Source organism: Phyllopteryx taeniolatus, chromosome 12, assembly GCF_024500385.1.
Source record: "Phyllopteryx taeniolatus isolate TA_2022b chromosome 12, UOR_Ptae_1.2, whole genome shotgun sequence".
Classification (NCBI taxonomy): domain Eukaryota; kingdom Metazoa; phylum Chordata; class Actinopteri; order Syngnathiformes; family Syngnathidae; genus Phyllopteryx; species Phyllopteryx taeniolatus.
Genome location: NC_084513.1, coordinates 22,549,334 through 22,565,327, shown reverse-complemented (window position 1 = coordinate 22,565,327; position 15,994 = coordinate 22,549,334). Strand labels below are relative to the sequence as shown.

Below are 15,994 nucleotides of genomic sequence, written 5' to 3'. Positions count from 1 at the left end.
GCCTCTCAGTGCAAGACGCAAAGCCCGTATGGAGTTTGCTAAAAAACACCTGAAGAACTCCAAGATGCTGAGAAATAAGATTCTTGGGTCTGATGAGACCATGATAGAACTTTTTGGCCTTAATTCTAAGTGGTATGTGTGGAGAAAACCAGGCATGCTCATCACCTGTCCAATACAGTCCCAACAATGAAGCACGGTAGTGGCAGCATCCTGCTGTGGGTGTGTTTTTCAGCTGCAGGGACAGGACGACCGGTTGCAATCGAAGGAAAGACGAACGCGGCCAAATACAGGGATATCCCGGACGACGAAAACCTTCTCCGGAGCGCTCAGGACCTCAGACTGGGCCGAAAGTTCACCTTGCAAAAAGACAATGACCCTCATCGCACAGCTAAAATAATGGAGTGGCTTCAGAACAACTCCGTGACTGTTCTTGAATGGCCCAGCCAGAGCCCTGACTCAAACCCAATTGAGCATCTCTGGAGAGACCCGAAAATGGCTGTCCACCAACATTCACCGTCCAACCTGACAGAACTGGAGAGGATCTGCAAGGAGGAATGGCAGAGGATCCCCAAATGCAGGTGTGGAAAAACCTGTTGCATCATTCCCAAAAAGAGTGCTTCTACCAAATACTGAGCAAAGGGTCGGAATACTTATGGCTGTGTGATTTTTCAGTTTTTCTTTTTTAATAAATCTGCAAAAATTTCAATAATTCAGTTTTTTTTCTGTCAATATGGGGTGCTGTGTGGACATTCATGAAGAAAAAATGAACTTCAACGACTTTAGCAAATGGCTGCAATATAAAATAAGTGACACATTTAAGGGGGTCTGAATACTTTCCGTAGCCACTGTAGCACTCAGCGATCTGATGTTTGTGACGATGCCGTTTGAGCGATCGACCGTAAAACTATAACGAGGTGATAAAGTGTCTCATAAAAAGTCTTGTGGCCGATGAGCGACGTGAACGAGCGCGGCGCCGACGGCCGCAGGCCACAGAAGCTCGCTGATAAGAAACGCCAGCGCCGCCCTCTTGGACTGCAGGCTGCCGAGGAAAAGCTGATTAGCGGCGCGGCCGCCATGGCGACACGAGGCCCGTGCGCATGTGCTGAGTCGCGACTAGTCCGCTGAGTTTCCACGGCAGCGCCGCGGGAGCGATTGCCTTCCGGGTCGCTGGCAGTCCGGCAAGCCTTAAAGAGACAGGCGCGCGTCTTTCTCAGTGGAGGCGCTGAGGGGCAGCGAGCTAAAGTTGAACTGTAAAAACAACAAGATCATATTACGATATAACAATCAGAGTTACGAACAAATGAGTGGAGTGGTGATTGGGATTGAAAAAATGAATAATCATTTTGCCATTCGAATCAAAACGAACCAAAGTACGAATTTTATTCGGACAAGAGCTGCAATGCTACGAAGCCGCATAACTTACGTTCTTTACGTGCGCCGCCATTTTGACCGACAGCGCGTGTGCGGCGTTTTAGCCGATCGCGTGGATGACGGAGGCGAGACGGGATCTCCGCGGGACGAGGCGCTCGATTTTCACGGCGGACCGCGACCGCGGTTCAACACGCGGTGGTGAATGATTGACGAGAGCTAGCCGGCTAGCGCGAACTAGCAGCAAAGCTAACGAGCCGGCTTAGTCGAAGAAGCAGCTGTCGCCAGCCGGCTCGGATTTACGTGTTTTACGGGAGCGAGACGGCGCCGAACAGACCACGGCCACGATGCGGCCGGGAATCCATTTGAGAAGAAAAACCCGTTTCTTTTCTGGTGTTGTGACAAAATCTGCCAAGCAGGACTTAACCAGGGGCCAAAGATCGGTTTCAAATAATCCGATTAGATTTTCATTTGCCGGACAATGACGTGTTATTATTTCAGAAGAAATAGTACAAGGAGTAAGCGTTCGATTGGGATTGGCCAGTCTTTCATAGTGCTGCCATGGAAACCAGCCAGGAAGCCACCAGCGGATGCCGCTGCGATAGTCGTTAGGGGAGACGCGCTGGCGTCGACGGCACGTTTAGTTCGGCCGGCGGCGCGGTTGGCCACATCCTCAAAGTCTTCGGATTCGGTGACCTGAACGACGTGGCCTACATCCAGATACGACGCCCGCGCTGGAGCCGGTCGTGTGAGTTAAGCGCCGCAAAATCGAATCACGTGGAAGGAGAAAACGTCGGTGTGCCCAGTCCTAACGAGATATGGAAGAAAAGCAAAAAAGATGGGATCTCTCTTCTTTTGAGTGCTTTCAGAAATCCTTTCAGAGCCAATAAACGTAACCGCATCGCAGCCCCCAGGCAGAGATTGGCATCAGCGCATACTCCGGGAGAGCACACGTCGGACAGACACGGATGGACGCTTTGTTTGCTCCTTAGAAGAGCGGAAGCCGTTACCGTTACTTCCTGAAGGCGCTACGCCCACATATCCCGAAAATCTTGTTCGTAGAGTTCAGATCGTGTACAGCATTTGGCAAAATAGCGCAAAATTACAATCAATTATATTTTGGAGTGGAGCGCCGCAGGGAAATGTTTTAGGTCCATCCGTTTTTTAAAAAGGTCTTGGAGAAAGGGCAAACCACAGTGCACCTCTGCCTCCAAGTTCGGAGGTTGCGGTTTTTGCTTTTGTATTGGCTGCTTGCCCCGTGTACGTTTCCCCACTTTATGCCACTTTCACACGGTGAAGCGCTGCACGAGAGGCCCCAACAGCGGCGCCAGGACTTCTTCGCCTGTGCCCGCCGAGCAGAACTTGCCAAAGCGGGACTTGTCTGAAGAGCACAGTCCAAGCGGGTTCCTCCGTTATTATATTTTGAGGCAACGTCAACTAATACGACACAGAGAGGCGTGAGCAGCGGGTCTCGGGCTCTTCATTTTTGGGGGGGGGCGTCCGACGCCCTCCACGTTCCCCTTTCATCGCGCGTGTGCCGAGGAGGCGTCCGACGCTCAGGTTCGCTCGCGTCCTCTCATCGAAAACAAATCTTCTATTCTGGAGTTTTGACGCGCTCCTCCAACGGGAGCGGGTCTGGCGGAGTGCTATTTCGGCGGACTTGCACCGCAAACAGCAAAGGGGGCCTGGAGGAAGGCATAATAACAGCCGCTAACACCACACAGCAGAAGTACTGCGTGGCGTACCGCTCCGACCTACTCTGCGTGTCTCTCGCTGACGGTGGAGCGCCGCCTTCGCTGTCCACTTCCTGTATTGACATCATTTTGCTGTTGCGGACTAATAGCGCTCCGTCCTTCGTCTCCGTGTGTCTCCGCTCATACGTCAGGATGGAGAGGACCGAGTCCGTTCCTGATCAGTAACCGGTTCCACTTCCTGGTACACTTCCTGGACCCTGATGTCTGCTCACGCTCGGCCCGCTCCGGAGGCCTTCAAATGTATTTCATCTTTAAATGATTGCTAAAATAATGTGCGTGCAGTGCTAATGCGAAGAGGATTTGATGGCAGTTGGTAATGGGCCAGACTGGGAATTTGCCTGCAATGGTCCACGGTGAGCCAAGAATTAAGACTGGAGAATTAAACAGCGCGTGACATTTACGCATCCGTTCGTCCGTTCGTCCATCAGCCTACGTGAGCCACTACGAGTGGCGCCCGATGACAAAATATCACCCGAGAAATATGTCGCAGACTCACGTCGACGTAATGCACCAGCCGCTCCTGCTCGTTGACTTTGTACGTCTCGACGCCGTACTGCTTGGCCAACCGGAGGATGCGATTCTGTGTCGGGCCGACATAAGCCCCGCCCAGGTCCACCCATTTGGTCTCCTTATTCTAAAATCAAACATAATATAAAACACACTTTAAAGACAGAGAATACATACATGTCTTTAACATTAACTGGCCTACGTGGAGGCATCTTTTGCTGGTGCCTTTCCAGAATCGAAAGATTTGCATAGAATTGTTTGCAGCTTAATGCTGCTAAGCTAACCTTTTCATAGACAGTACAGTGTACCCCCACATACTTGTTTCTCTCTCTCTTTTGGCCGCTTATTCAGGAATTTGGGGAGTTTAAAGAAAGAAAACGTTTTGGGTTTTTTTCCCATGCAGTTATAATGAGCTCTCAGTTCTCTGCGGTCCGGCCCAGATAGCGGGGTCCACCGTAGGCAAAAGTTTCACTGACAACTTTGCACTCCTCGATGGAAGGAGCTCACGTTCCGTGTTAGCGACAAAGTCCTCAAGTTAATATCGTCACAGGACCGACCGGTTAGAGCGTCAGCCTCACAGTTCCGAGGACCGGGGTTCAAGCCTCGGCCCCGCCTGTGTGGAGTCTGCACGTTCTGGGTGGGTTTTCCTCCCACATCCCAAAAACATGCGTGCTAGATTAATTGAAGTCTCAAAATTGCCCCTTGGTGTGAATGTGAGTGCCAATGGTTGTTTGTTTGTTTGTATGTGCCCTGCGATCGGCTGGCAACCGGTTCAGGGTGTACCCCGCCTCCTGCCCGCGACCCCAGTGAGGAGTAGCGGCTCGGAAAATGGACGGATGGAGGGAGGACTCCCCGTTCTTACCCGCGTGGTGAACGTTCGACCGCCAACTCTGTCGCGGGCCTCCAAGACAACGGGGCTCAGTCCGCTCTCGAGCAACAGCTTGGCTGCACTCAACCCTGAAAAAAAGTAAGAGATGACCTCATCCACCACGTCACAGTTTGCTCGTCGCTTGGTTTTCTGGTTCATCGTTAACCGGCAAGTGCAAAGCGTGACGGAAGAGGTTACCTGGAGTTTCACAAAGATCCAGACTGCGCAAAGTTTAGTAGTGCCGCCAAATATAAAAGGTTGAAAAGCAAGGGATAATGTTTGTTGGTAATAAAGTAGAAAATCTTTAGCAAATGTTCGTGAAAAGCCGCTACTGGAAAATGGAATCATTTATTTTCTCCTTTTGCCATTGGTAGACGGTAGAGTCCGTCCGTCGATTCCCAATGTCAATTACGGCACTCTCTAGAAATAGCCCGCTAGCTAGCGTACAATTGTCGTTTTACAAGATGTATTTTTCGGGGGTTGTTTGTTTGGAGGACGGTAGAACGGCACCCCGTCCCCAAATCAAAATCGGTACGGACGTCGTCATGCGTGAAATAGGAAGTGGTCTGCTGACTAGCAAACAAACAGAAGGACGGCAAAAACAAATCGTGTGTTTTGTTCCACTTTCCTTGTAGTGAATGAATTTTCTGTTTTGGGCCATTTGCGTCGCAATGGAATTGATTGTCCCTCCTCCCCGAGAATCAATAATGGTACGGTCCCGATGTCATACGTCGTTCTTTGCAAACCAAGCGGTCTAGCGGTCTGCTAGCATTATGCTGTTTCCCCCCCCACTTTTGTTAGTAGTTTTTTTTTTTCCGTGAACGAGGGCGTGGCCTGCCAGCATGTTGTCTAACGTCGCCCGCCCTTGTTAACCCAAATATGGCGCCCTCTGATTGTCCAGAGTTTCGCTGTTTGAGTGACGACCCGGACCAGGATTTCAAAGGGTGCAGCCCAATTGTCTTCCATCGCCCCCCCCCCCCCGTCAACCAGGAAGTGACGTCACCATACGTGCGGATTCCATTTTTCTATGAACATTTCAATCTGCAGTAGCTCCATGGACAAACGCTTCTCTAGTCTTGTTAGCGCTGCCCTCCTGCCCTCGCGTCCGACCAATCAGCTCCTTTGTCCTCTCGGCCCTTCCTTGTTTTGAACATTCGTCTCAATCTCATAACAACGGGATTAAAAGGAGGAGGATTAGCAGCCTCGTATTCCCCCTGGAAATGCGTTGACCTGCGCCGACCGTTGCGGCGCTGAGCACACGAGAAACAAGTCAGACGGCAGGCGATCACGTGATCGGGGAAAAGGGGGCCGGGTTTCTCGCTCTGAGGCAGCCTTTCGCACTCTGACCTCCGTCACAAGGAAAACACACACAAGCGCACGCACACACGCACACACGGACGTCTGGCCGTTCGCGACAGGTCGGTGTCAGACGAGGAGCTCGTTCGTTTTGATTTGTTGTTTACGGCGCCGGTTCATGTGAAGAAGAAGTTGTGCTCCTGAAAACACAAAGCTCCCAAAGACAAATATGCAGAAACATATACTCGAATGAGAAGTGGCACACGCGCTGGGTGGCAAAGTTCACGTCCATCAATTAGCAGGAAGAAAGCAGCAATTTACAAAACCAAAGCTTGTTTCTAGAAAACTCAAAAATAGTTGAGGAAAATGCAGATTTCATGCAAGTAGAGCTGAATCCTCAGATCCTCAGAATCCTGAATCCTCAGATTTCCGTCCGCCATCCACCTCGGTCGGTCCGCCCGTCTTCGGAACTCACGAGCAACTGACCTTCCGAACGCACGCTCGTGAACCCGCTCCAAACCCAAACTCGAGACATCCTCCCCACTTGAACATTTGCCATTTGAATTGATGTTTTAGGTTCTGCTAATTGGATTGTATTGCTCGATGGCTTTTAACTTGGTTTGTACAATGACATCGAGTGCCCTGGAAATGAAATGAACAACTATTATTTATTACTGTGTAATATGAAGAGCCCGTGGCCCAAAAGGATTGAGAGAAGAACGCAGAGGCTTGAGAAGCGAGAGGGAGGAAGTTGCTTCTTTATTCGCGTGTTGAGCAGCCTCAACATGAAAAAAGAAAACGGACAGACTGGCATCCTAAATGGCATGACGTCAGCGACGCCGCACGGGTCTCGTCAGATTTGAGCCATACTCTCGTCTCGTTAACTTCTGCTAATATGTTCGACGAGAGCAGAAGTTACGTGATGTGAGAGGACTAACGTGCAAAGCGGAAAAACGCCAGCGTCGAGCGTAGGGTTAGGTCTTTCCCTAAAAAGCGATATGGAGCACTTTCAAATTGTGGACGGGGAGCGGCGCAGGAGAAGCCATCCGTGTGGAAGTAGGGAAGGGAGGAGGAGCTTTGAGTCGGGAATTATCTGGCGTCTGCCTGGAACGACGCGACCGCGCAGGGCGACGACCACGATCACGGCGGAACTTCAAAACTGAAGAAGACGTTTGGATGAAGGGTCAAACGCCTCCATTCAACCTTTGCGGAGAACCGCTTCCGTATTTCCAGCAGGTCCTGGAGGGAAAGACTTTTTATTTTTTTGTATTTTTTTTTTTTTGGTCCAGTTTGGTCCTGGAAAACTTTCAAACATGAATAGTTACCTTGGAGAGCAATAAGACAAAAAGTGAAGGCACACACATGAATTCTTCCTCCACTGTATTCCAGTCACACACACACACACGCACGCTCACGCACAATTTCCAAAAACGAAATCCTCGGTCTGGATTTCAATGCGTGTCCGAAAGAGTCCCAATCCGTTTGAAAGCGTTTGATGTTTTCCTAGCCTCGTCCCCGAATCCACTTTCAGCAGAGTGGGGAAAGGTTTTTGCGACTTCAAACGTCGTTCGGGCTGCACGAAAGCAACTTTAGGCGCTCCGTCAAACAAGCTCAGCCCGTCCAGGTTTTGTTGAGCGCATTAGCCGCGGACACGGCGGCCCTCGCTATTCGATTGGCGCAATTACCTGCGCGGGCTGGAAAAGGTCACGGTCTGTCTTTGGAAACAAAGAGCATCTGTCTGCATCGCTTGTTTACGCCCGCAGCCATCAGGCAGACAAACAACGCGGAATTTGCTCGTTTGCTTCGATTACAAAGCTCCTGTTATTCCTCTTAATTCAGCTCTGACGTTGAAAAACACTTTGTGCAACGAGGACGCTGAGCTAGCTTTTCTTCAAAGGTTGCAGAATAAGCCAGCAAAGACCAAAAGTCGGAAATGACAGAAAAGCTCTTTGCGTAGTTGGGGCTGGCGACGTGCGCCGGCGAACGGCCGTGCCTCTTCGGTTTTTCCTGACGGCCGTTTTGCGAGTTTGCCGGCGCTTTCACGCTGGCGCCCTTGGCAGTTGTCGTCGGCTCGTCCCATCAGGGCTCACGGACAAGATTTGTTTGCCACAGCTTTTCGCCGGCCACCCTGTTTTTGTGAGCGGCCGTGACTTGGTGTTCGGGCACCGGCCGGGAACCGAATTCACGCCGTCTACGCCGTAGACCGTAAAAGTCGCTCACATGTAGCAAAGGAGAGCCACGGTCCGCGACGCACTGCGAACGCCGCGAGAACTGAAAAACACAACAACGCAACTGACGCCGGAGCTGCTGTTGGCCTCGGCTTACGGCCGGACTCTCACACGCAGACACTCCGTCACACACGGGCCCCGCCTCTTAAAGGCACGTGCATGTACTCGGACACTGGACTGGCTACATCCCATACATTACACACCGTTTTAATAACGACATGCTTAAGGTACGACTACTTCAATTTATTTGTATTTGGTTTGTATGATCTTCTGATATCGCAGTTTTTGAGTTGTCCGCAACGCATCTCTTTGGTGGGAACTCTAAGTGCGTTTTCTGCTGTCGACGGTCGCGTCAGGCGGGCTGAACGCAGCAAACAAAGCGTCGGCCGGCAAACAAAACAACGCAACCGGTTCCAAAACCAACGAAGTGAGGCTCGGTTGGATCGAGTGCGAATGAAGCCGTCGGCTTTGACAGCCATTGAAAGAAAAGCAGGCGAGCATGCTGCCTCGAAAATCATTCGAATTTGTTGAGGGATCATTCATTATGACCATGAGAGTTTATTGGTGTACTTTAGCCTGCTTGATTGTCCATCTAATTATCCTCCCAGCAAAGCTCGACCCTATCCAAGTTGGTGTTCATCAATTTGACCAAACCTTCTTCCTGTTCACATTCTTCAGATGAATCCAAGACAAGAACAACAACAACAACAACAACAACAAAGTGTTTTTTGGTTGTTGTTTTTTGTAGCCATCTCTGGTACGTTTTCATCTAGGAGATTAATTATAGTCTCCGAGTTTCAGTCGTGTGATTTTGTTGAGCTCGTTTGTAACCATTTTATGCTCCTTTAATGTTATCGTTTGACGTTTCATGCTGCTATCCTGACCAGGTCTCTCTTGCAAAAGAGAACTGATCTCAAGGAGTTAAATAAAGATACATTGAATAATATCATAATAAATCATTACATACAGATGAAATGTGGTAGGTAAACAGGGCCTCTTTGTGGTCCACTAGAGGCGCACTGACCGTTCAAATAGTGACTGAATGCCATCTATGATCGCTGCATGGAGCATTCAATAGGATGTAATGTAATACGGGGGAGGGTAAGTTGCAGGTGCACGGATGACAGGCGCTACGCTAGAAAAGATCTTAATACAGCACGATTGAGGCCCACGCTGTAAATGCGGCACATTCGAGGCACGCTAGCCGTTAAATCCGGACTAAATGGCTTATAGTAACAGGTACATTAAACACCATGAAACATGGCGTGAATATGGCGCATTAGAGAAGCGTGGGGCGTTAAATAGGGTGTAAAGATGCTACATTAGGTGTGCAGCCCACGGGTACACGTCGTACCTTACTTTGTGACACCACCGTTAGCTGCAAACGTTTTCAAAATGCTCACTTTTGAGCTATTCATTCATGTTGTTATGCGTCAAAATCTATTTTGCACGGCAGACGTAGACGAATCGTGACGACGCCGCTGCCACTGTCAATCAAATAGTTCACGCCGTGACCTTCCTTTTTGCCATCTCCCCCACGACCACCTGGGGCGCCGCTTGACCTAATTTCCTTCCATCCATCCATCCATCCATTTTCTGCCGCGCTTCTCCCCACGCGGGTCGCGGGCGTGCTGGAGCCAATCCCGGCCGTCATCGGGCAGGAGGCGGGTTACGCCCTCAACTGCTTGCCGGCCATTTCCTTTCATCTGAGTGGAAATATGCTTTGTCTATGTGTGTGTGTGTAGATATATACGATATGAATATTTGTGTCATTTCAGACTGCTCAGTATTTCGCTAAGGTGCAGTATGTAAAGTGTGAAATACTTTTTTTCTCACATGCAAGTTCGAACTGAAGCACCTTTTTGTGCTCAGCTCGTGGGTAAAAAGAGCAACATGCGGTTGCCTCGGCAACAGCAGCGATCCTAATGGTTAAGATGGAGTCACTGGGCGGCATCCGATGTCTCTCGCCGTTTGTGCTCTCCGTTCAACGCGCGCGCGCACACACGTGACGTTCCGATCACACTACATGACAACAACCAGCCCGCCCTTTGAAAGGGGCACGCAGTCAATCAATTGATGTGTCCAATCATTCAGAGGGTTTGCTGCCTGCTGCTCACATTTTTATGAGGGAATACGTGTCGGCAGACCTCGGAATCTGCTGGCCGCCTGCGCTCCCATCAACTTGGCCAAAATGGCATCAGACCGGCAAGAAACAATTCAAAAATAGCACTCGAAACAACGTGCATCGTTTTTAAACATAACAACACGCTGACACGGAGAACATTACAACTTCATGGAAAGTAAAATTCGCGGGACAAATTCCACAAAATACGGACACAAAATATTTCACTCATCTTGGCAATTATCTTTTTCTGTTTCAGAAAGTCAAAACAATGTCACTTTGCAAATAATATTCAAGTCTGCGATACACTTTTAATATTTCACTGGACAGGAAGTCCTCAGTCGTGTGATTAGACACGGAATTTGGATGCAAGGTGGGCGCGCGTTGTAGGCGATCAGTCATCCCGAACACAGTAGTAAAGTCATATTACCGTTCGCCGTTTGTATGGAATATTAAAGAATTCAAAGAAACATTCCTTGGGGTGCCTTCCTGTGCCACGTGCGCACGTATTCTTACAGCACTCCGTAAACCTCTTGAAAGCTGTACGCCGTTCGTCACCTGGAAACGCTCGGTACCGTCGCGGACCCCGGAAAACCTTTGCCGCCTGTCCGCGACCCGCTTTTGGACCCCAAGCCACCGGTTGAGAAGCGCTGTCCCAGCACGCCTACGCTTGCGCCAAGCCCGGAGTGCAAACAATCAAGTCCAATAAATGAAATGGATGATTTTGTGCGTTTCCTTGAAATGGATGACGTTCGCCTTCCAGGAGAGCAAACAAACAATCCGCTAAGTGACGAGCGGGCCTCTTCGCTCACACGCCTCAAAGGCGCCGTATCGATCCGCGCGGGCCGATTCCAATCGTAGCGAATGTGACCTTGTGCCGGTTAATGCAACGCAGCATATCGTAGCAATCCGCATATAGCACTCATGTGCCTGAGTAGCATCTGCTCCATTTGCACACTGACTGAGGAGTATCTGCAACATTTGCACAATCGACATGGTCCCAGACTATGAAGTCTCGGCGCCCTTTGCACAACGCTCATTGCACCGGACTAGTGCTATATGAGTCATTTGAACTGCTCGAAGTGCTAGAGGACTCTGCATCTTTTGCATAATTGTCCAAAAAATATAATAATAATAAATGTACCGGCATTACCAGATAACTCGCAACCCTTTAGTGCTCAGTGACTGTTTTTTCTGTCTCCAAAGTGTTCTCTGTCAATTGACCGTCTGTTGTCGTACTCGAGCGGCTCCGACTAGCGGAGACCAATTCCTTGTGTGTTCTTTTGGGACATACTTGGCAAATAAAGATGATTCTGATTCGGATTCTGAAATAATAACCTGCAGAAACACAACACCGAATTTGATGACAAGATCAATAAAACAACAACTGCAAGTTTTCCATCATTGCCATCAACAACTTGAAGTCTCCCCGTCTGCGCCAAAACGAAGCGCTCAGTCCAAACTTCCAAACTACGCCGCTGACGGTTACTTGGCGATGCAAATTCTTCTGGGACGGGGGAGTGCCGTCATCCCACTGTGAATCGACCGCAGCAAAAGCGTGTGAATGTTGCATGGACGCCACGTCCAGCAGAGTGCGGCCAAAGTTCTCCAAAAGGAGGTCGCCCCCCACCCCCCAAAAAAAAGTGTTGAATCCTTTCCACACGTACGGCTCTGCATGTTCGAATACGTCCGAGCAGACACGCCGCAACAGGGCAGGCAATTGTTGAGGACTCCAAAATGGCGGGGGGCCCCAGAGAGGGGTGGCATTGGCCCGCATCTGTGCGGCCCACGTGTCGGGTATCCCCCCCACACAGGGCCCCTTAGTAGCTGTTGTTGCACGAAGGGGGGAGGGACCCCCAGACACAACACAAACACAACCGGAGCCCCGTCCGCACCGCAACGACTCGTCGGGAATTGGGAATCCCCCTCATGGGGCCCCGACAAGCAAACAACAAAATCGAAAAAGGAGAAGAACAAGGAAAGGATGACAAGAAAATGCTTGCCGGTGGTAAGCAGGAATGAGTCACCGAGTCTCTGCAAGCATCACAAAAACGTAGCGCAAATGATGAGCTCACGTCAGTTAAACCGCACAACAGTTCAGAATCCAGTTGCGACATCACAAGATCTGCTTTACATTCTTTTCGTTCATTTCCCCGCCCGAGCGCATGTCGTCGTCGCGTCCCTGGGCAAGACACTCAAGCCGCATCGCCCTGCGGATGAATGTGGTTGGATGCCGTAGGCGCGGAATGGCAGCCACGCTTCCGTCAGACGGCGCCCTGCGGGGCGGCTGCGGCTACACAAGTAGCTTACCACCGCCGGGGTGTGACTGAGGAGTGAATGAATAACGTGGGAAATTGTAAAGTGCCGAGAAAAGCGTTATATAAGTGTAATGCATTATTATTAGGATTATTATTCGTTTTACAGTATATGTCAATTATTTAACTCATTCACTGGCAGCCCACCCCAGTTAACATGGACTTCTAAAGCCGTCAATGGCAGTGAATGTGTTAATGAAATGTTTTGTTTAGTTTTTTTTTTGCTTTTTTTTGAGACTCCCGCCGACATTCCTTTTGCACTTCCTGCCAACATTCTCAGCTCACCTGATTTGATTTCCCTCTGCTGACACAAAGCAGGAAGCACAGGTTCCTCCTCCTCGTCCTCCTTCAATTTCTTGAGGACTCTGCGTGATTTGCACAATTGTCCTTGTCTGGGCATGACCACCTTTCATTGCTCAGTGACTCTCTCGCAGTGTGTTCTAATGTCCTAAAAGTACATTTTGTCACAGTGGCCGTCCGTTGTCGTACTCGAGCGGCTCCATCTATCGGGGACAAATTCCTTGTGTGTTTTTGAAATAACGCCGATTCTCGCCTCCCCCCCTTGTTGTGACGAGCGGCCGTCGCAAGGCTTGAACGTCGCTGGCTAAAAGTCAGCCGGTCCCCGAGGCTGCGAAAGGACAATTGCACTCGAAGCGCGGCGGGAAAAGCTCATCAATTGTTTCTCGGTGTAAACGAACGCCCGAATGTGACGCACGAGGGCCGAGCGGCCTCATCGAATGAGCTCGCGTCTCGCGCGCTTGTCGTGCTCGCTCGACTGCGCTCGCTCATCGACGTGCTCGATGAATCGTCGCACGCCTCCAACTAAGGAATAATAATCCAAAGGAGCAGAGGGCCACCCGTCTATTTTCTACAGCGCTTCTCCCGTTCAGGGTCGCGGGGCGCCGGAGCCTTTCGCAGCCGACTTCGGGCGAAAAGCGGATTACGCCCAGGGCACATTTAGACTAGACCTTACACCGATTTTATCGGCCGATAATTAGCATTTTATGCCGATCGGCCGATCGGCATAAATGTCATAATTCGCGGCTCCGATCGATGACGTCGTCGATCGGCTCCGCAAAAGACATTTACTCCGCGTCGCCGTCGTGCACAGTATATTTGAATCCGAAAGCTAGTTTATGTTTAGCCTAGTCGCGCGTCTTTTGACGTAGCATTGGAAATATCTGACGGCCAAAAAAAAAAGAAAAGAAAAATGTCGGCGGTGTGGAACAGACAACACGCGATGCCCGGATCAGACTCCAAGACAAATCAGCTCTAAGTCAGACTACTGCAATCGAATCTTGTATTCCGATACCACCGCATCCCGTTTTTTTTACCATCGTTGGGCTTTATCTTGTCCACTCAAATGCGACAGTATACACTCGTTACCGTGCCGACGACAACAAGAGTGGATCGCGCCCACTGTACGATGAAGACAGTGGGCGGAAACGTGTGTTGGCGCTCGGGAGAGGAGAGGACGTTGGTACGGTCCCGTACTTTGACCGCAACAAAAACGTCATGTAGCCTAGCAAGCGAGCGCTACCACGAACGGTCGGTCGTAAACATGGCGCCGTTCTGTCGAATCGTGCTCTAAAGTTTCGGTGTGGGCGAAGTCATTTCATTCAAAATAAAGTCATTGAATGACAGTAAGTGAGCCGCCATTATTTGTGTCACGTTGTAATGTTGCTTTGACCTGAGTGATTGTAAAAAAAATAAAATAAAAAATAGGTTCAAATATTTATTTCAGTAAAAACCTGTGCAAACAATACATTGAAATTGAATCACAAGTCCTTCTTTTTGGTAGTGCACAGGCTCCAGCTCACCTGTGACCCGAGTGAGCATAAGTGGTACCGAAAAAAACACTTAAGTGGGGTGTTAATGTTCAAAGTTCCAAATGTCACAGTGGCTTACAATAATATTCCATCCACTTCTTTAGGAGTAAAACACCGCTCTCGTGTTTGATGAACACTTCGGCCTACTGCGCTGCTGTATCGCTCCTTCCGGCGGCACTCTCGGAGGGCAAAGTCCTTTGGAGGTTCTACTTCATGTCCACAGTTTGATACGCGCGAGATCCTCGGCCTGCGCGCAACGCCGCACAGCGACTTTTGACAACGCGGCGCCAGGCCGCCGGGCGGCACGGGAGCCTGGCGCCGGGCCGTCGTACGGTTCTTCCGCGCGTTGCCGAAGCCCCGACGGTTCAACGAATCGCTTTTATAATCATAAATCAAACAATACGATGAATTTCCCGGTCACCGGCTCTTCCGGCTCCTTCCCTCAGGTCGGCGCTACCGATCGATGCCAACTAGAACTGGCGGACGTTCCGATTAACTTCCTAAACAGCGAACCTCCGATTCCGTTGCAACATGCTGCCAATTGTTTTGTCTTGAGTTTGCTGTCACGTTTGTGTGGGGCCAATTATGCATTACTCGTGCACTCGCCGTGGTGGACTATTTGCATATCTGTTGTTGACCAATACTGGCCACTCATGCCAGAGTAGCGTCTGCTCCATTTGCACAATCGACTGAGTAGCGTCTGCGACATTGTCCCAGATGATCGCACTACTCGCTTGAAGTCTCGGCGCTCATTGCGCCGGACTTTTGCTATATGAGTCATTTGAACTGCTCGAAGTGCTAGAGGACTCTGCATCTTTTGCACAATTGTCACCAAAAAAAACTATCACAATTGTACTGGCATTACCAGATAACTATTAACCCTTTACTGCTCAGTGACTGTTTTTTTTGTTTTTTTTCCTCAATGTCTTTATGTGCGGAAAGGGTTCTCTGTCAATCGACCGTCTGTTGTCGTACTCGAGCGGAGAGCAATTCCTTGTGTGTTTTTTTGGGGACCTACTTGGCAAATAAAGATGATTCTGATTCTGAAATACAAATTTCAGCATATGTGAAAATGGAAAAGAATCAAATAATAGTGATGTAAAAGGATACGGTAAATCCAAATTTGTTCTGAAGGATTTCTTCGCATCCTGCTGCCTGCTGCCCGGCAACGCAAGCGAGCGCAAGTCGCTGTAATTAGCTAAAGGCGAGCTAAAGGACAGCAGAGAGCCCAGCGCCGCCCAAACGCCGCCCAAACGCCGTCCAGCGCCGTCCAGCGCCATCCAGCCCTCTGCCCCCCCCCCCTCTTATGTAATGCAAAGTATGCCGTGTGAATGATTAGCTCCCACTCAACAGGCTGCTGCTGCTGCTGCAAAGCAGAAGGAGAACAACAAGCCCATTATGTCCCTTGGAACGTCATCTACGTGTTTTGGGAGAAAGCACGCGGTCGTGCAACAGTTGCGCGCGCGCGCGCGCGCTCGACTCGTCGTCGCTCGGAGCAACTTGATGACTTTGGCAAGCGCAAAAGTGTCAAAACGGCGCGTCGCTCACCCGATATCCCTCCGCCGACCACGATCACGTCGTAGGTGTCGCCGGGCGCCGTCATTTCTGCTCGCTGCTTTTCGTCGTCTGCTCGCTGATGGCAGGCGGGCAGGGGCGCATCTGGATTATCAACGGACAGGGGCGGGCGGGGGCCGGCACCCGAGGACT

At 50.2% G+C, this 15,994-nt stretch overlaps 1 protein-coding gene across 3 annotated transcripts in view; it reads right to left on the bottom strand.

The window, feature by feature from the left end:
* The window catches only part of mao (monoamine oxidase), a 28,082-nt gene extending 12,088 nt beyond the window's left edge, over positions 1 to 15,994 (bottom strand). For all 3 annotated transcript variants that reach the window (XM_061791772.1, XM_061791771.1, XM_061791773.1), the window contains exons 1-3: positions 15,836 to 15,994; positions 4,492 to 4,586; positions 3,619 to 3,756 (exon numbers count right to left, since the gene is read on the bottom strand). In XM_061791772.1, coding sequence (XP_061647756.1) covers positions 3,619 to 3,756; positions 4,492 to 4,586; positions 15,836 to 15,890 — 288 coding nt within the window. In that variant the 5' untranslated portion in view covers positions 15,891 to 15,994. The remainder of the gene's footprint in view (positions 1 to 3,618; positions 3,757 to 4,491; positions 4,587 to 15,835) is intronic.